The sequence below is a fragment of the Microcebus murinus genome, chromosome 8 (assembly GCF_040939455.1).
Source record: "Microcebus murinus isolate Inina chromosome 8, M.murinus_Inina_mat1.0, whole genome shotgun sequence".
NCBI lineage: Eukaryota > Metazoa > Chordata > Mammalia > Primates > Cheirogaleidae > Microcebus > Microcebus murinus.
Window position 1 is genome coordinate 12,290,198 of NC_134111.1, and position 19,835 is coordinate 12,310,032.

At 43.6% G+C, this 19,835-nt stretch overlaps 1 protein-coding gene across 6 annotated transcripts in view; it reads left to right on the top strand.

Moving 5' to 3' along the window:
- Positions 1–19,835, top strand: part of CCDC93 (CCC complex scaffolding subunit CCDC93) — a 94,148-nt gene that overhangs the window by 60,712 nt on the left and 13,601 nt on the right. For 3 of the 6 annotated variants that reach the window (XM_012775613.3, XM_012775612.3, XM_012775614.3), the window contains 9 exons: positions 613–694; positions 1,677–1,748; positions 3,206–3,259; positions 5,303–5,365; positions 8,173–8,281; positions 10,332–10,414; positions 12,595–12,632; positions 14,110–14,194; positions 18,949–19,062. In XM_012775613.3, coding sequence (XP_012631067.2) covers positions 613–694; positions 1,677–1,748; positions 3,206–3,259; positions 5,303–5,365; positions 8,173–8,281; positions 10,332–10,414; positions 12,595–12,632; positions 14,110–14,194; positions 18,949–19,062 — 700 coding nt within the window. Of the gene's footprint in view, positions 1–612; positions 695–1,676; positions 1,749–3,205; positions 3,260–5,302; positions 5,366–8,172; positions 8,282–10,331; positions 10,415–12,594; positions 12,633–14,109; positions 14,195–17,583; positions 17,756–18,948; positions 19,064–19,835 lie in introns of those variants that run through there. The other 3 variants (XM_012775615.3, XM_076005476.1, XM_076005475.1) reach the window with 3 other exon arrangements.

Consider the following 19,835-nt stretch of genomic DNA (forward strand, 5'->3'; position numbering starts at 1 on the left):
TTGTCATTAGAGGAGAAAGAGCACTTAACATTTGACCTTTTTTGCTCCAGACTGTTTGAATGTTAAAATCTCCTAGGTATTGCTTATTTGAATGAGATTTAACAAAAGTACCCACAGATTACTTGGCTCTGTAATTTAAAACCTTTCTTTTATGATTTGGATCAAAGTGCTATAAGATATTTGAAATTTTTATTTTTTAATTAATGCTTTTAATAGCCTTAAGCAACTTGTTTCCTTTTCAGAATGGATATTAAAAATGATTTTCAATACTGTATATGCCCTGAATATAGTTGAATAATTGATATCATAAAATATATCCAGTACCTCTGAAACTCATTGATGTTTCTATAGTTGACATTTTAATTCTGGAATCCATAATGTTAGTTTAGAGCTGGCCTGATGGTCTTGGGGATATAAATGAATAATAATGTCAGTTAAATCAATGGCATTATCCTTTGTGGACAATTCATCAGAAATTCTTGGAGAAGACAAAGGAAATTAAAAAGAGAGTCCCTTTTTTTAGCTGGGGACCTGATTTTTCTGTGATTCATAAAATCATAATGGCCTGCCATGTTTGTTTGTTTTTTTTTTTTTTCCGTCTTTTTCCTTCAGTATTCTGCAGAACTTGAGAGCACTTGTAGCCATGAATGAAAATCTGAAAAGTCAGGAGCAGGAGTTTAAAGCACATTGTCGAGTAAGTGTCGTTTAGCATCAGCAAACAAACCAGGACTCTTATAAAATCTCTTGGTGTACTTCCCCTTGTCCTGTTGTCTCATCCTATCCAAGTGCAGTTTCAAAAGTAGATTCATGGAACAGTCACATATCAGTTGTATAAGATGAGTAGAACACTATAATAGGTACCTTCTGGGGATACTAGAAGTTAGCTTAGTATTAATGACTGTGTGCCGAACCTCAAAATTGAGAACATAGTCTAGCAAACAATGTTATCTAATTTATGAAGTTATTTGAAAGAAAAGTCTTACAAAGTTTTTTTTAAAAAATATATCATATTTTGTTGACATGAGCTTTGTGAAAAGAATAACATTATACAAAACCAGGGCTGTCCTGAAAACCTAGGATGTCACTGTGTCCTGTGTATAATCTCTGGCTCCTGCCTTCTGAGAACTTGTAGTCTAGTCATGGGGGTGATGTGTACACAGGTGACTGAAGTGGGAGGCAGGGAAATGAGGCTGGGCAAGTTCAGTGTGAGATCCAGTGGAGGAAAGGCCACTCTGACACCGGGGCCATCAGGAAGCTAAATCTTACTTGAGGGCCAGGGAGGAGGGACTTCCAGCTCCAGGCTGGAAGGGCCTCAGGTAAGGTGGACAGGTGGATAAGGCTGAGGCCTGCTGGGAAGAGGAAGCAGGTAAGGCTGATTAGAACTAGCCTCTAAACCACTGTCATTTGCGTTTCATTTCCCAGCGATTTACTGCGTACCCCACTGGCCCTTTAGAAATAAAGGCCTCTCCTGACTGAGGTACAACTGCCTGTATCCTCCTGAAAAGAACTTTGCCATGCTGAAAATTGGGGATCAGTGCAGCTAGCTTCTAATAGGCTTTTTATCCTAGCATAAATGCATGAAATGTGAAAATAAGATTTCTGGATCAAATAGTTAAATAATTGTATCCAGTTGCTAGCTTGTTCAAGTTTTGTAAATGTTGCTATCGCTTATAAAGGAGGAGATGACACGGCTGCAGCAGGAAATTGAAAACCTCAAAGCTGAGAGAGCACCAGGCGGAGATGAAAAGGTAAAGGCTCTGCATTAGTCCTTGAGACTGTTAACGTGCTGTTGTTACTTACACAGTGAAAGGATTTCTAAAAGACTAACCAGCAACCAGTTTGGTGCTCACTTAACCTAGTCCTGTAAATACACATTTCTCAACTATTTTCCTCCTGTGATTTTTTTAGATTTGTGCCCACCTCCTTTCTCTTCCTTGGGGGGGGGGGGGGTAAAAGGCAGTAGTGGGTGTGAAGGGCAGCAACCCAGATAGGAATTACCAGCTTGTACAACTCTGGCGTCTCCCTCCCTTTAGGGAGATGTTCCCAGGAAATGCGTGAGCTCAGTTTCCTATTCAACCTGTTCTTTAAAATTTCTTCCTGTTGACCCATTCTACTCTCCTCCTTTCCTGTGCAAAGAAATGCCCCCTTCCCCAAAGGCAGTAATGAACTTAAAAAAGGAGAACAGTATCTGCCCCCTTCCCAAAAGGGAGCAGTGAACTTGAAAAACGAGAATAGTGTTGAGTTTAATGTTAGAGCCCCAGGATTGCAGGACCATTCTGGCTTTAGGGAACACTTCTGATCAACTAGTTCTCTGAGCAAAGGACTTGATCTTCCAAGGAGCTAGTGTGGATTTCTGTCAAATGTTAAATCAAAAAATAAGGACAGGAAAATAAAGTCTGTTTCTCTCACCAGATAAGAGAGATGGTAGGGATCATTTTTTGTTTTCACTTCTCATACTTTATTCAAATCTTATTTTCTGAGGAGCTCTGTGCCTAGAATGCAAGAACTAGATGGGTTCTTAGAACCCATCGTTTGCACCCTCTCCCTTGTAGAAATGGGGAACTTGAGTCTCAAGGCGGGATAGAGATGGTCCCAGCCAACCAGCACCAGAGCCCACAGAGTGCCCCGCTGCTCAGCCCAGCACTCTGCACTGGCCTGTGCCCTGGCTGTACAGGACACTGCCACACCAGCAGTGAGCAAAGGCCTTGCTGATGTCTGTCCCTCATCCTGACTGGTGGTGTCATTTGCATCTGTGAGGGGACTGGCATGGGTGAAGGGCAGAGCCCAGGAAAGCAGCCGTGTTCTGAGACCATCATCACACAGCCTGCCTTTCCAGTTGTTTCTGAAACTTTGAAACTTTGAGGCTCAAATCATCAGCTTGGGCAGCCTGAGTTTGCACAAATCACAGACTCTCAGGATCACATTTCTCTTCTCAGCACATCTTGTCAGAGGAATTCTTAACTCATGTTCAGAAAGAGTTACAGTTTACCTTGTTTGTGTGTAACCCTAAGAACAGTTTAAAATCTGGGGCTCATCCAAGGGTTGTTCCCTTTCTGCTCACTCCTCTCGCATGCTCGGTGGGCACCAGCATTTCCCAGCTGCACTCTCATGCCCCTACCTTGACCCTTTCCTATGTCTAGGCCCTGGTGTTCTCTCCCTTTCCCCTTACTCAAAAAAGATGTTTATTGTATTTCTATCATTTCAGAACCCTTCCAGTGGAGAGCCACATAGTGCCCGGACCTCAGTGATGACTCATGAGGTAAGTACCTGCCCATTCTCAGGGCTGGTGTTGTCCCCAAGGGCGTGGCGTCCAGCTTTGCACTCTCCTGTGACGGTGTCTCATGCCTTCCTTAATTTCTCTATGGCCACTTCCACGTCTGCTGGGCCTTCAGGGACATCGTCCCATTTGACACACCTGGCTCCTCAGATGGAGGCAGGTTCTCACCAGGAGCTGAAGGTTACCGTTGTGGTGGATTTCTTCCCAGTCCAGCATGCAAGCGCTCTGTCTTCACACTGGCATCTCACCTGAGAAGGGGAGAGGCCTCATTGGCTGCACATGCTGGTTACAGCCACAGACTGAGGGGTGGGGGTGGTACAGAGGGAAAAATCTCTCTCTCTGATGTAACTGTATAGCAGGGTCAGCAGACTATTTCTGTAAAGAGCCACATAGTATTTTTTGCTTTGTGGGCCAACTCTGCTGCAGTGGCCATAGTTGACATGTAAATGAATAGACATGACTATGTTTAAGAAAACTATTTACAAAGATGGACCACGATGCACATTTTTTGACCCAAAGGCTATAGGATAGCCTCTGTTCTGAGTTACACCAGTGCTCCCAGCATTCCATCAAACCTCCAGGAGGAAGAAATACGAAAGGAAGAGGAGGAAGAAAAGCAAAGCAGGAAAGCTCTAAACATTTGCCATCTTCAAGAAGTCCTCTCCCTTTGTGCTCTCATAATCTCCTAGTAGGAAGAGCTCCAGGACTCCTACGGTGAAGCCTATTGCACTTTGCCTGCAGCTGAGCCCTGCGGAGGAGACTGAGTGTGTGTGTTCCCTGCACACACAGGGTCAGGGACGCCTCTGACCCCTTTTGTAACTTTCTCTGAGGCAACAAACCAGCCAGCCAGGGTCTTACCTCATCAGATTCAGTGAGGGACTAGTTAGTGTCTTTTTATTCTCTACATCAGTACTGTCAAAAATAATTTTCTGCAGTGATGGAAATGTTCTTCATCTGCAGTGGCCAGTTGAGTAGCCACTGGCTATGTGTGGCTGCCAAGCATTTGAACTGTGGCTAGTGCAACTGAGAAACTGAATTTAATTAATATAAATTTAATTAATTTAAATATAAATTTAAATATAATTAATTTTATATTTAAATATAAATTTATATTTAAATATAAATTTAAATATAATTAATTTTAATATAAATTTAAATAGCCACATGTGGCTAAAGGCTATCGTGTTCAACAATAGAAACATAGAAAGAAAACCAGCATCATCTCCAAACATAGAAGTGTAGAACAATAAATTATTTAAGTAATGATTTTGTCTTCTTATCATTATACCATGTTTCCCCGAAAATAAGACATACCCATAAAATAAGCCCTAGCAGGATTTCTAAGTATTTGCACAATATGAGCCCTACCCCGAAAGTAAGACCTAGTGATGGGCATGGCTATGCAGCGTATCTGCACAACCCATGCATTTTGTCGCAGAGCAGTAAAGAAGATGAGCAGCCCTTCTCATCTGCTCCATGAGAGCTCTATTGCTTGACATGAGAGATTGGGGCCAATGGTCCTAAGGGAAATAGAGTCACAAGAAATTCAGGATGGAATTTGGGGTTTAGAGAGTTATGATGATGTTCCAGAAGAAGACCACTTAACTATATTTGAATAAATATAGATTTTTGTACCGTACTTAAAAAAAATAACACATCCCCTGAAAATAAGCCCTAGGGTGTCTTGAGGAAAAATAAATATAAAACCCTGTCTTATTTTCAGGAAACACGGTAGTTTTTTTAGGGCAAGCAGGGGAAGGGCATGCAGATTTGGAGGTTACTTCACTTATAAGAACACTGAACTCAGTGTGGATCCCAGAAGGAAGAGTTGTTCCAATATGATATGAAAGGGTGTCGAGTGTCTCACATGAGATGGGACCCAGACCCTAAATTTGGCCATTTAAGAAAAGATTTTGAGGGTTCAGGATAGGGGAGATATTATAAAAACATATTCACTTCCAAAGATTCCATTAAAAAATGAAAGTTTTCTATTCTCAGATAATTGCAACCGTTTCCAATTTTTAGGAAGACCTAGACAGACGATATAATATGGAGAAAGAGAAACTCTACAAGATACGTTTGCTACAGGTGAGTAAAAACAAGAACCAAAAAAATAAGTAAATGCATCTAACTAGGTATGAATCCCTTATAACAGATCTAGAAAATCTCTAGCTCTAAGACTAATATCTAAGAACTAGATAGGCTAGGTAATAAGGCTGCTGTTCACCAGTCTTCTTTCTATCTAGAATGTAAGTCTGTGATTTAAGATGTTGATAATAATGCCTCACATTGGTGTGTTACTTTCATGTCACTCATCGGAGTGGATCCTCACTCCAGGTGGAGAGTAGATGTTATGAGCCTCAGTTTTCATATGAAGAAATTGACTCAGATAGGTTAAGTACTTGCACAAAGTCAAGCCGCTGGTAAGTGCCAGAGCCAGGATTCAAGTTCCCTAGTACTTGTCAAGTGTTCTTGTCTAGTACTATTCCTTGCAAATTAAGTGCACATTGTAGCTGTCTTTTGATAATCAGCGATTTATGAAAATAGTATCAAATGTGAAGGAGGTAGGTTTTAAAGGCAGCTCTAAAACTAAATTCACAGAGTACAAATTACATTTTGAAATACCCTACATTGCCAGTCTGGCTCATGGAAGCTCAAAAGCCAAGAAATTTGTACACTTTGTGTTCGGCTCAGGCCGTCTTTGTGTTCTCTGGGAGGGAAAGGCCAGGCACTGGTGGTAATGGCCAAAGGGCTGCAAGGGCCAGTGAGGTCCTATTTCCCTTCTCTCTGGCTCCTACTTATTTTGCTGAGCTCTGTGGTTAAATTTGGGTGAGTCAAATTTGTTTTTGATGCAAGGATTCTACTAATCTTTAAAGACTCGCAGAATTAAATAAAATCAGAACTGTACAGCTACTTATTTGGAAACTTTTTGAGTGGTTACTACATATTCAGCACTGTACTAGGTCCCAGAGACAGTAAATGGGATGACCCATCTTCCTGGAGCTGGCTGCTGGCCATTTGAGAACTAAGACATGTCCAGAGACATCAAAGTACAAGGGTGTTATATGCAAACAGCCTACTGAGGGCAGCTCCAGACTGACTGGGGGAAGCTGCAGGAACGCCAGTAGCTGGCTGAGTCAGGCATTGGCTGTGGGGTTAAGTGGAGAGGAACTGGTAGGGAAGAGACTGAGGGCCTGTAGCTGACAGAACTTAGTATTGGCTGGGTGAGAGAAAGAGAAGAGTAAGGATGATGCTTGAATTTCTGACACAAGGGTGGATAGTTGTGTTATTCACTGAGAAGAAGCATAAAAGATTAAGCATAAAAGGTTAAACATAAAAGCATAAGGTTAAGGGGGAGGGTGGGAGTATGAATAGGACTGTTAATGCTATCTGTTTGGGACTTTTAAAAGTTGGGATATTCATCCAAGTAGAAATGTCCAAGGAGTGGATGGTTGTCATGTCCAACTCTCAGAATAGTCTGGGAGGAATACGTAGGTGTCTGCACTGTTTCAAAGAGGAATGAGACTGAAAATGTAGAAGCAGCCCTGGACTTAACCCTGGTGAGTATAGCATGTGAGGGCAGGCAGAGGAAAAGGAGGGTTCCACCAATGAGCATGAGCCCAAGCAGCTGGATAGGAAGACAAAAGCATGAGGCCTCGTGGCAGCTGAGCCGAGAACTCAGTAGAGAGGAGGGGACGTGCTGCTAGAAGTTAAGAAAGCTAGAAGCTAAGAGTTGTCTACTAGGTGTGGCCTCAAAGAAGGTCTACGGTGACTTTAGCAAGAGCAGTTCATGGGGGACCTGAGGAAAGCCTGGTTGTTGGGTTGAAGGAGGAGTGGAGTGAGGAAGCACATGGCTTCCAGCATTTGGCTGTGGCAGGGAAGAGAAAGAGAAAGAGGCTGGGAGCTAGGTTTAAGGAAAGGCGTTTGTAAGGAGTGAGGGACTGGAGGATATTTAAATGCTGGTGAGAAGGAGCCAGGTGATAAGGAAAGGTTAAAGATGCAGGAAAAAGACTGAGTAGTTGTATCTTAAGATTCCTAAAACAATAAAATAGGAGTCAGAGCCTGAGCTCCCACGGGAAGCTTAGCCTTGATGTGAAGGAGAAATCTTCCCTCTAATCAGAGCTGCAGACACCCTATTTTGGGTTTGGTCATTAGAGTTGATGGTGAGTTTCCCACCAGAAAGCTCTTATTTCCTCAATGAATTAGAGATCCACATCTGCAAGTGAAGCAGGCAGGGAGAGTGGGAGGTGTGGGGGACAGAGGAATGAAGGCACAGAAGAAAGGCAGTGCCCAGAGCTCGCTTGGTCCCAAGACTGCAAATGTGCGGCAGGAGCCCTGTGCAAGTGAGCAGCTCACTCCTGCGGCAACTGGCTCGAGCACCACACAGCATAGCACTGCACCACCTTTCAGACCCGGTTGTAGGCGGTTTCCCCAGTCCATGGAAGTGAGAAAGTGCTGGAAGGGTATTTCGGGGGTAGATTGTAGGGGCTTTTCAACCAGGCTGGGGAATTTGGAATGTATGTGGAGGCAGCAGGGTAGCATAATGTCCATTATCTCAGAAGCATTCCTGCCATTGCCTGTCCCCAATTGGCAGTGGTGGAGCCAGCTACTCTAGAGTACTTTGGGGCCTGGCGGGCTAGCTGTGAGCTCTGTCACAGAAGCCCTTCCCGTTCAGAGTTTTCCTTCCTAGTCCATTGACTTGATGTTTTCTGTGGTTGTACAGTGAGAATGTCAATCAAAATCTGAGAGGGGGACCTCAAGCTAAAGGCAGAAATTTGTGCCTGCATTCCAGGCCATGTGGTTGGGCTCAGGTGGGGGTGCACACAATATTTTGGCTCCCCAGAGAACATGTTCGGCCTTTTACCAAATAGTTCTCCCCTGTCTTTTGCATTTAGGCTCGAAGAAATCGAGAAATAGCAATTTTGCACCGCAAGATTGATGAAGTGCCCAGCCGAGCCGAGTTAATACAGTATCAGAAGAGATTTATTGAACTCTACCGCCAGAGTAGGTGCATCAACTACAAACAAGGCTGGGGAGGGACAGGAAGCAAAGGGCTCTGTCCCACTTTGGCAGGGCAGAGTGTGCACCAGAGCTCAGTCCATGAACGCCACCACCAGAAAGGGCTCCTCTTTTCATCATCAGGCCTGCTCGGCAGTACCGGGAGCAGCACCGTGGCCTCTCACCGCCCTCCCCATGGGCAGGTTGTTGAAGCCAGCTGAGCTCTTAGAGTAATGCTTTGAACCAGCCCCATCCTGCTCGGCCACGTGGCGTTCCCCTGAGCTCCTGCTCCACTTTCCAACTTCTCATGGAACACCGTGGCCAAGTGTCTGGAGATCAGTCCTCACTCATTGTTCTCTACAGACTTCCTTGCTTATGTGGTCCTTACCTTTAACAGGATTGTGTCCACCTAGTCACCCAGGACTGGGTCCCCTTCATTCTGAATCTGACCAAGTGTCATTAAGCTCAGAATGGCCCTCAACGCTGTCATTGCTTTTCTCTTCCTACTACTCCTGCCTTATCTGCTCTCACTTACATCGTATCTCAGCTAAATGACCATTAGCTGGCTTGCAGCACCTCCTCCACATCCCTTGCCAGCATCTGGTTATATCACTTCTGTCTGCTGACAAATCTCAAGAGCTCCTCAGGGCCTAAAATAAAGCCTTTCTCCTCATTGTGCCTGGGATCCTCCCCAGACCCCTTTCCTGATCTGAACCCTCACTTTGGCCTCACCAGTCCATGCATTGCCTCTGGGCACACCCTGAGCTTTGACATCTTATCCTTGACTCCTCCAGTTCACTGCGCCTGGATCCCCTCTCTTCTGTCAGGCAAAATCCTTCAAGACCCAACTCAGATTCTGTCAGCCTATCCTGGGTCCCCCACCCCGGGCAAGAATTAATCACCCCTTCTCTAGGCTCCCACTGTTGCATGTCCCCGTGATACCTCAAACTCAACAGGTACAAACCTCCCCAACCCTTGTTCCTCTACCAGGCTGGCCGCCTCTCAGTTCTCTGACTCATGCTGCATGCCAGTTCTGTTTCTTAGTAATTCTTAAGTCCATTTAATTCCTTCTCTACATGCTTGCCTGAGAGGTCTTTCTCAAACGTAAATTTGGTCATTTTATACCCTTGCTCTAAAAGCTGTAATGTTTAATAGCTCCCCATAACACCTTGGATAATCCTCAGAATCTTAAATCCACTGTACAAAATCCTGCATCATCTGTGCCCACTTCACTGTCCATCTTCCCCTATAGTCACTTGGTGCCCTACCCCTCTTGTGTATCTGCATCTTGGCCTTGAGTAGGTATCCAAGACTGGAATGCCACTGTCTGCAAATTCCCACTTGGCATTTAAAAATCCACCTCAGTTTTGTCTTGAGGCCTGGCCCTCTCAAGCACCCTTCCTGGTTCAAGTTAGAGCACGGTCCCTACTGGAGGATTCAGATCATGCTTCTTTCCCAGGTCCTGCCCCAGCACTTGCGGTTTCATCTAGTCCTTGCATTAGCCTCGGATGATCTGAGGCAGGTATCAGCAATTACAATTTTCAGCAGAATCTTTTCCCTTTAATTTTCTATTCCTGCTTGTTTCTAAACTTTTAGCAGTAATAATAATAGTAGTAATAAATAATAGTGCCTTGCATTAGTATATTTCACAGAGCGAATTTTACATGTTAAAGTCATTTGATAAGGATGTTTTTACACCAGAGAAATTGTCAAACAGTTGCACCAGAATAACTATATCAATTTTTATTGCTATTATCAAATATCTACAACCCCCATTTAATGTGTGACCCAGATAGTTTATTTATGGCGGTAATTTTCAACTTTGACTATCCACTATCATCACGTGAGTCCCACCTACAGACATTCTCCTTTCACTGGTCCTGAGAGTTTTAAAAATATATCCCAGGTGATTCTGTTTTCACACTGTGGGGCTTCCGCAGAGAGTGAGTGCCCGGCCCTGGCAGAACTGGGTGCTGGTGGCATGCGGCATGGGGAGGGCACTTAGCCTGTTCTGATGCCTGTTCTTACTCATGTGCTGATTTCTTTCCATTTACAGTTTCAGCAGTGCACAAAGAAACCAAGCAGTTCTTCACTTTATATAATACCCTGGATGATAAAAAGGTTTATTTGGAAAAAGAGGTAAGAATCTTTGTAAAAAGAAAATGGCTTAATGAGAGGATCAGCTAACAGTGCAGTTGACTCCAGATAGTCAAATGAACTTGATGTCTGGGTTTGCTGTGTTCTGTATAAGCAGAAAGAGTGCCCCTTTATGCCAGCTGCTGGCATACAAAGTCAGAAAATGCAAGCTTCTTTGGGAGCTCACATTATCTCGGAGGGGGGGGAAGTGAGACCTATTGACAGCTGTCCCAGAGTGCCGTGTGAGAAATGCCATCATAAAAAGAAACACAGTGGGAGCACTGGAGCTAGGAGACTAACTTGAGTTTTAAAGGGAGGGAGGAACCAGCTAAATGAAGTGGGGATGGTGAGCTTATTATAGTTTACTTAGAGAAAATAGCTATGTAATCATCAATGACAGACATAGGAATGAACTAAAAGGATTATAAAATTCAAAGCAGGGGTGAAAAGAGTTGACATGGGCACCCCTCTTCTTACTTGCAGACTCTCTCTCTCAGTTTAAATCTATTCATGTCTCAAAGCTCCCTCAAGCTGGATGACAAATGATTAGGGCAGAGTGTATAGCTGTGTTTTATGAAAAAAAAAAAAAAAAGTTCCTGGTCCAGAGTGGCAGTACAGTGTAGTGGAGAGAGCACAGGCTTTGGCATCAGAAAGATTTGGGTTTTAGTATGGCTTCCTTCGTCTCACCTATAAACTGGAGATAACACCTGATTGTGTTGGTGATGATTATGATGAAAACAATGGGAAAAAAGTTCATTGCACATGGTCAATTCTCAATACACATTATTCCTACCTACTCTCTCACCTAGAGTTTGACAGAATTTGTTTTTATTTCATCATCACCTTGTGACCTGCATTAATTACCACTTTAATAAGAATAATATTACAGATATATCACTTACCTGAACCCAAATTGAGGCATCTATAATTGTCACCTTTATTGCCTGTTGTCAGTCAAAGCAGATAAATCTCTCCTCCTAGGCACTCCTTGAAGAGGGGTTGAATTTTATTTTTTTCAGTATCCAGGGCCTTACACAATGACAGGCACATAACAGGCATTTGATACATGTTTGAGTAAATGAATGCATTTGGTGGGATTCGCACTAGACCTGGGAATAGCTCTGCCCCACACCCTGGCCTTGGGGATCTTCCTACCTGGCAAGGGGAAGATTTCCCAACCCTAACTCAGGGACAGGCCAGCTCCTTCTCAGAAGGCCTTGGAGCCCATTGACCTTCTTTCATCAACAGTGTTTGAAGTTGTTGCATTTTTAAAAAAACTAGTAGTATTGGAGTGTGGGAATTGGAGGCTGGACTTTTTAATTCTAAGCCATGGTAACACAGAACTTCACATTTGAATAAATTGGATATTTTAGTCTAAATGCATTTATGCCTGTGATATTTTAGCCTTAAAACTTCCCTGTGGAGTAATAAGAACAAGAAACATTTCTATATTGCAGACTGTGAACCTCAAGTTCAAATACAATAATTACTTAGTCCTGAGCCCCCAAGTCAAGTAGTTGCACAGCCAAAAAGAGAGGACCTAGATTGCTGTACTCCAGACTCAGAACCCTTCCCAGGACTGCATCACTGGGGCAGACTGAGGGTCTTACTGTGGGGGCTGAGGCAGTGTCCATGGGAACGGGGCCTTCAAAAGTGTATCCCTGGGAGGCTGTCAGAGCCACCCAGCCGCTAGCTGCACTATCAAGAAGATTCTGTGGGAATGGCTAGGATGGACACTGAGTCCTCACTTTCCACCCCAGCTGACTCCCCCTGAGCTGATACCCTGAAGATAAAGTGCAGCACTTGGCAAGATAGGGGCTGTGGTGGTGGCTTGCCCAAAGAGCCCTCATGTTAGCTGGGCATCTTCTCAGCTGGGGTCTAGGTCCCTTCAGGGAGCCCTCTTCCTACACTCTTCCTACATTCCTGTGGGAATGCAGTGCAGAAAGAGGGCATCTTCTGTGAGTAGAGGGAGGTGGATTCCCTGAGGAAAACTACAAGACTAAGAACATGTGCTTTTTTTTCATATGTTATTAATACTTTAATCTTCATAAACAAGGTATGTGTTCCTTTCAAAAGCAGTGTCTGGAGACAAAGCAAGCTTTCAGTGATTGAGGTAGTACAGAAATCTTTCAGCTTTTTACTTAGTGTTGTGTTTTGTTTGTTTTATTATTTTGCTTCCTTAGATTAGCCTGCTGAACTCAATTCATGAGAACTTCTCACAGTAAGTACTGCCATTACTCCTGCCTATAAATAGCTGGTCACCCTGCACTTCATGTCCAGTCTATCTTGTATCCCCATAGTCTGATTGAGAAAGGTAAACATAAGACTTGATGCAGGGTATGTGATTCTTACACTTGGACCCCTGCTACTAAGTGCAGATGTATCTTGGTTTATACTGTCTTTGAGTTCCTGCAAAAATATAATGATACTGGAGTGAATTTTAAAAACAAAGGAAGAGCTTAGGAAAAAAGTTCACTTTCAAATAAGTTGCCTATGCCTATCTACTATAATGTCTTTGTACAGTAGTTTTGCTTGGTAGGATCAGATTAATATAATTTGTCCTTGAACACATAGAGCTGCTTTAAAATTTAAATAATGAAGTAATTGATATAAATTTTTTAAATATTTTTTTTAAATTTAGTGGTAGACTTTGTTTTTAAAATTAATGTGCATCCTCTAAATTACTTTGTTTAGATAGCAATTTTTTTCTCCAAAATTGGATGGCAAGGCCCACTTGGCCCACATCCTACCAGCCCTCAAGCGTGTCTGTTGGCCCATCTACCATCTGGGCAAGCCCAGGGCTTGCTCCCTGGATAGCAGGCTTCCTTTTTCTCTAGCACGAACCTCTGCTGTCCCCTGACAGGTGACCAGGGACCCATTAAGAATGAGATTTTAATGAATGATAAGCCCTAGATTTTAAGCTTCTTTTGTAATTAAAAAAAAAAAAAAAGGAAAACCATAGCTCCCTGATAAGATTCAGATTCAGTTAGTGACATACAACCTTGTGACATTTCTAAGAATGGTGCTTTCATTTTTCTTTCTTGGTAATTGAGAGATCCTGCAGTTTTGAGTATTTTTGTGAAGAATACTGCTCTGCTAGTTCATCCTTTGGAAGAATTCTCAATCTTGTATGTGTGTGTGGTGTGCTCTGATCCTCCTGGTGTCCTTCCTCGGCAGAGCTGGAGGTGAAGAGGAATGCTTTAGGACAGCAGGGAATCCATTCATTTAGCTGCTGCTTCCAGAAAAGGACCAGGTTTCCCATCCCTGGTTTTTGGAAATCTCAGAATATATCTACCAGTCTTGAGCAGTGTCTTCTCCTGATCCTCAGGTTTTTAAAAACTAAACGAATTCATTTCTTAAGCAGCACATGTCATAATTCAAAGTAAATAACACTTTTGTTCATTTTAGTCACGTTTTATTTTACTTTAAGAAAATACTTATTAGTAAAGAAAGTTGTAGGGAGAGTAGAGACAAAAAGAATGAATATGCAATTATAAGACTGGACTAATTTTCATGTCTTCCTCAGAAGTTTAGAATCCTTAATTGCCTGGGATCCTAGAGGCCCCCATGGTCCACTGTGCATTGCAAAGTCCCATTTGCCTCTTGGGACATAATCTGGGTATGGGGCTGACTCCTTGGCATCTCCCCCTTTCTTAGTCCTGTGTACTGGTCATAACCTTTGCCGATTTTTCTTCCAGAGCCATGTCCTCCCCTGCTTCCCGGGACCAGTTTTTACGTCAGATGGAACAGATTGTAGAAGGAATTAAGCAAAGCAGAATGAAGGTCAGGTGGCTTATTTTCTCTAAATGTAGCCCAGGTTTCACAGTGGTGGGGAAGGTCCCGGAAAAACATAGGCTTTTTCTGGTTGCTCTGAGAGCGAGTGTGCTCTCAATCCCGAAGACACTCATTGCGGCCGAGGGGCTCCCACTATGCACCTGACTGCAGTGAGCATTGCCTGCTGCCCACACCTGTAGGTTTAAAGGCTGCTGTTAGCAATTGCTTCCCAGTATTGAATACCTACTGAGTGCCAAGCACTGTGCTCATCCTCCTAAAAGCTGTCTTACATGAGTGGTATTGAACCCATTTCATAGATGAGAAAATCAACTTTCACCAACAAGCATCCTCTCTCCCCTAGTATCACTTCCTCACTGGATCTTTGGTACCTGACAGTCTGCCATGAGAGATTCCTTCTTTAGGATCTTGAGAGCATTCTAGTTTTCAGGAGCCACCTATAAAAATGGCATATCATCACTGAACTGAGTTCTGCTTAAGTGAGGAGCTTGAACAAAGAGGAGAAGAGAGAGGCACTGGAAAGGGGTGTGGGAGCACCAGAGAGCTTTGCAGAGAACCGCTCCGTCTGGGGCACCATGGGGTTTCCCTCCCTTCATGCTCTGCACACAGGCCATATTTTGTCAGGAGGAAGGTGGACTCGCTGCCTGCTTTCGCTGAGAGCATACACACCGCAGCAGTTTCCTACCCCATTCCTAGATGAATCCTAACTAGTCCCTTCAAATATCACTTGCTTGCTATCCTGTTTAAATAATGCATCACACCAGAGTGGTCCTCTGACAAGTCAGTAAACTCTTCAGGGACTTAGGGTATCCCCTCTTATGATCTTGGGGCAAAATGCTATAGTGAGTGATGCCAGAATGTAAACACATAAAAACAGAAATTGCCTGTAGGTCCTGTCATCGTAAAAAACCCACTTACAGAAGACAAACATTCAGGCTGCCTGTAATCTCATCTCACAAGAGATGAGCTAAGGGTAGAAGTGCTCCATATCCCTTTCCCTATAGAAAAATATCATTAATCTCACCATTAATGACTTCAATAAAATGATGTCAAAGGAGAAAAAAAAAAGTATCAGTAGTAACAAGCATGATTTCTCAGACTATTCAGCCACAAAAATGAGAGCAGGCATAAGTCAGCGCTTGCCTGTAGACGTGCACTCACCCAAGGCAGGTAGGCTGTCCTGCAGAGCGAATGAAGTTTGTTCTCAATAATCTGGGGTGTGAGGTTGGTGGAAAACAGAACCTGGCTGACCGAGAGCCTGTGGCAGCCCAGGTCACAGTGTGGTAGACCTTTCCACCCGCCATTGCTCCTCTTCAGGAGCTGCTCTGTTCACAGTGCAGAACAACAGGAATTCACTGGGTTTGCTTCCTTTGGCTTCCCCTTCCTACTTACTGAGAGCTGCCTTCCTAGCAGGGAGGGGGGCCTGACGCCTGCATTCTCTCTACTCTCCCCCAGGCCTCCTGCTGTTGGCACCTCATTGCTGGCCAGTGAGGGAAGTCGCTGCTGGGTCTCTGTCTCCCCACTAGATGGTGGACTCCAGACGGGTGATCGGGACCCAGGGCAGAGCTGACTCTCTTTATCAGATCTGTGTCCCCAGTGACAAACATAGTGCCTGACCCATGGTGGGCCCTTAACTATTTGTGGAATGAGTGAATTCATTCAATGGAGTCTAAGAGCAGTTCTCAAAGAGGGTTCCAGATAGGGTTTGAATGTTGCTTGGCACCCTGAGTGGAATCAGTCTGTTTGCTCTGCACAACAGCACTCATTTGGATGGTTGTGCTTTGTTGGGTTTGTTTAACAAAAACAAACATAGCCCTCCCTGTAACAGTGCTGTAATGGGCCCTACTCCTGTAGATGTAGCAGCGGGGTCTGTGTCCTCCTGAGCACAGATTCTTCTGACCTGGCAGGTTCAGGGTGTCATGTATAGACCAGCACACGTGATAGACTGTCACTTTGGGTACAAGTGATAGAATGGATATTTATGTCCATCCAAGCATTTCTGAGTAGAGAGAGAGTCACATATTGGTGGGCATTTTGACCTTACTGAGAGGAGATAGGGTCTTGGGATCTCAGGAATACTGTGAGCAAGTGCTTGGCACAAGCAATCTGGAGTTCCAGACCTAGGGTGTGAAGAGGTGATAAGTAGGGAATAGGAATGGTACGAGCGCACAGGGGATGCTGAGAAGAGTGTGCAAATGAAACAGACTAAAGAGTCAGCTCCTGATTCTGAGAGTGAGGGGGACTCTTAACCATTCTCTTTCTGTGTTCTAGGATGCTAAATGTTAAGGAGAAAAGCTGTCTTCATTGAGCAGCCAATATGAACCAAATGATGGATCTTTTATTTAACATTTAATATCACATATTCCTTATAACAAAACCTGTGATCAAAGTGATATTATCCTTACTTAGCTAAGGGACCTATCATTTCTAAGAGGTTAAATAAGCTGTCCAAGGATACGCAGCGAGTGGCACAGCTGGGATACAGACGTAGGCCTTTCTGGCCTCAAGCTCATACGCTTTCTAGGTTGCCACACTACCTCCCATAGTCCGTCCTGGATAAATTCATAATTGAATTCAAGTGCATTGTCTACATCATATGGCATAATCAGTCATGGCCAAATTTTTCTCTAAAGTACAGAGCAGACAGGAGGCCTGGGGTAGAACTGCCTTCTGTGCTAAATAAGAGGGAGGGACCTACCTATTAGATCCTAGCCAGGCCAGCAGAAAAAGTATCTCTTCACTTTGAGACCTGGGGTCCAAGAAGGAGCAGCAGTGGGAGCTGTGACAGCTGGTAGGTCACTGTGGCAGGGCAGGAGCTGGTGTTAGAGATCCTGGCCCGCAGTACCAAGGGCCCTTTCTGCAGGGAGGGAACTGTCTGCTCTGGAAGACCTGGGCACAAGGCAGGTCACCAAACTCAAGACCTAGCACGGGTATGCAGCAGTATTCTGTGTTCAGACCTGTGGAAAGAGGAGAGCACAGAATCTTGGGACTTAGGAGCTACAAACAGGTCAGGATTGGACCAGACAAATAAATTCCCTTGTGGGGTGGGCCATCCTTTGAACAATGTGGGGATAGGCCTTGGGGACACCAGGTTGCATTTCACCTATATGGTCAGCAGAGGCCCGTGGTGCGGAAAGAGTGGAAAGAACTACTGAAGAAAGTCCCCCCAATTCACCTATAACTGGTGTTACAAACTATAAATTCCCGTCCAAAGTATAACTCAAAACTCATGCTCAGGCATCAGTGAAGCAAGGGCAGAGCATCACTTATTTCATTCAACATGCTTTTGAGAACCTGCCATGCATTAGGCACCGAGTCTGTACCATAATTCTTTCTGCCCTCATTTCCTGGCTGGCTGACACTCTGGGTTTATCTTCTAGAAATACAGCACACAGCACCACCAGCTCTGCTCAAGTGTCACTCCTCAGAGAGTCCTCCCTGACCTGCCAGTCTGAAGAGGCCATACATGTACCCATCCTCCCCTGGTACCTAACCCTGTTTCATTTCCTTCATAGTACTAATCACTACTGGGAATTTTAATGTGTATCTGTTTGTTAGAGTACTTGCATGGTGTCGGTTTCTCTAGACTGTACCTCTGTGGGAGCAGCGACTTTGCCCTGCTCACCACTACATACAGGTACTCAGTAAGTCTTCAGTTAATATTTCTTAAAAGAATAAGCTTTTAGGTACCCTAGAAAAGTCTCTTTAAATCAAAGTCTAGCCTCTATTTATGAAATCAAAATCCTGGAAACACCCTAAATTGTCTATCAGTAGAAAGATGGGTAAGTAAACAATGATCAGGAATATTGTGTTCTTTTTATAAATTATAATTTTGTGAAGTTTATAATAACATAGAGATACTTATGCTAAATGAAAATTGGATATACAGTGTTATCGTGTGATCACAACTATTTAAATCAGGATTTCTCAACCTCAGTACAACTAACATTTTGGGCCAGATAATTCTTTCTTGTGGGGGGCTGCCTTGTGCATTATAGGATGTTTAGTAGTATCCTGGCCTCTACCTGGTGATACCAGTAGAACCCCCTCCTCACAGTTATGGCAATCAAAACTGTCTCCAGGCTGTGCACGGTGGCTCACGCCTGTAATCCTAGCACTCTGGGAGGCCGAGGTGGGAGGATTGCTCCCAAGGTCAGGAGTTTGAAACCAGCCTGAGCAAGAGTGAGACACCATCTCTACTAAAAATAGAAAGAAATTAGTTATCCAACTAAAAATATATAGAAAAAAATTAGCCAGGCATGATGGCGCATGCCTGTAGTCCCAGCTACTCAGGAGGCTGAGGCAGTAGGATCGCTTGAGCCCAGGAGTTTGAGGTTGCTGTGAGTGAGGCTGACGCCACAGCACTCTAGCCAGGGCAACAGAGTGAGACTCTGTCTCAAAAAAAAAAAAAACTGTTTCCAGACACTGCCAAATATCTTCCAGGGGAGGATGGGGAATAACCCCCAGTTGAGAATCGCCAGCCTATATATTGTAAAATTATAATGACCAAAAATAAAAAAAAAATGGAAACAGTTAATGCCCAATGATAGAAGAATTGCTGAATAAATTATACAGCCTTCATGTAATATTATGCAAATAAATAAACTAACCTGAAAAATTGTATGCAGAAGGAAAATACTAGAATAAATCCATGAAAATGTTGGCAAGATTGCCTTTTGGATGTTGCCAGAAGCCCTTGTTCAGAACATGCCTTTTCATCAGCATTTCCCAAAATGTTTCAACAGATGGAAAAGAAGAAGCAAGAGAACAAAATGAGAAGAGACCATTTGAATGACCAGTACTTGGAACTGTTAGAAAAACAGAGGCTATACTTTAAGACTGTGAAAGAGTTTAAGGAGGTAAGAGGAAGGTTGGGCAGGGCATGTTAAGGCTAAAGTGAGATTTACATTCTCCTAAAGAAGAGCCTTTAAAAACTAGACCAATTTCGTGGTTTTCCCCTGGTCTGTGGAGAGAAATAGCAAAATGGCATTGTGATCTGATGAAAGTATGGTATCTGGGTAGTAGAAGATCGCATTTTTATGTGGCCCATATTGAGGCTCTAATTAAATGTTTTAAGAGACATGACATCATTTTCAATTTCCTAACACACAGTAAGTGCATTAAATTCACTAATAAAATGGCACTATCAGCTTACATAGTTTTTGTTATGGATTCAGATGTAGAATCTCCCCTCCTGCCAATCTTAGGATGGGAGGGACTTTGAGAAACCCTGTGAAAAAAGAGAGAGAACTTTGAAGAGGGACAGGCTTGGGTTCGAATCCTACCACCACTTACTGGCTATGTTCTTTGGACAGTGACCTAATCCCTCCCAGCCTAAGTTTCCTCATTGGTGGGCTCTTCATGTCAGATGAGAAATACTACACATCTACCAACAGGTCTGGCACCTACTAACATCCAGCACTTAGCTGAATTTTATTTGTCCCTGCATTTCCTCCCTGCATTAGGGCAGGGTTACTCTTCATTGTTCTCTGCCTTTTTCTTAAGAGATTTTCGAAAAAGAAAACTTTATTTTGCGACTTGCCATGGTCTCAGCAGCTTTATTTTCAGGGATTCCTTCCTAACCTAAATATATGTTATTTTGCTGAGTTTAGAGGCTGCTGAAAATACAGAG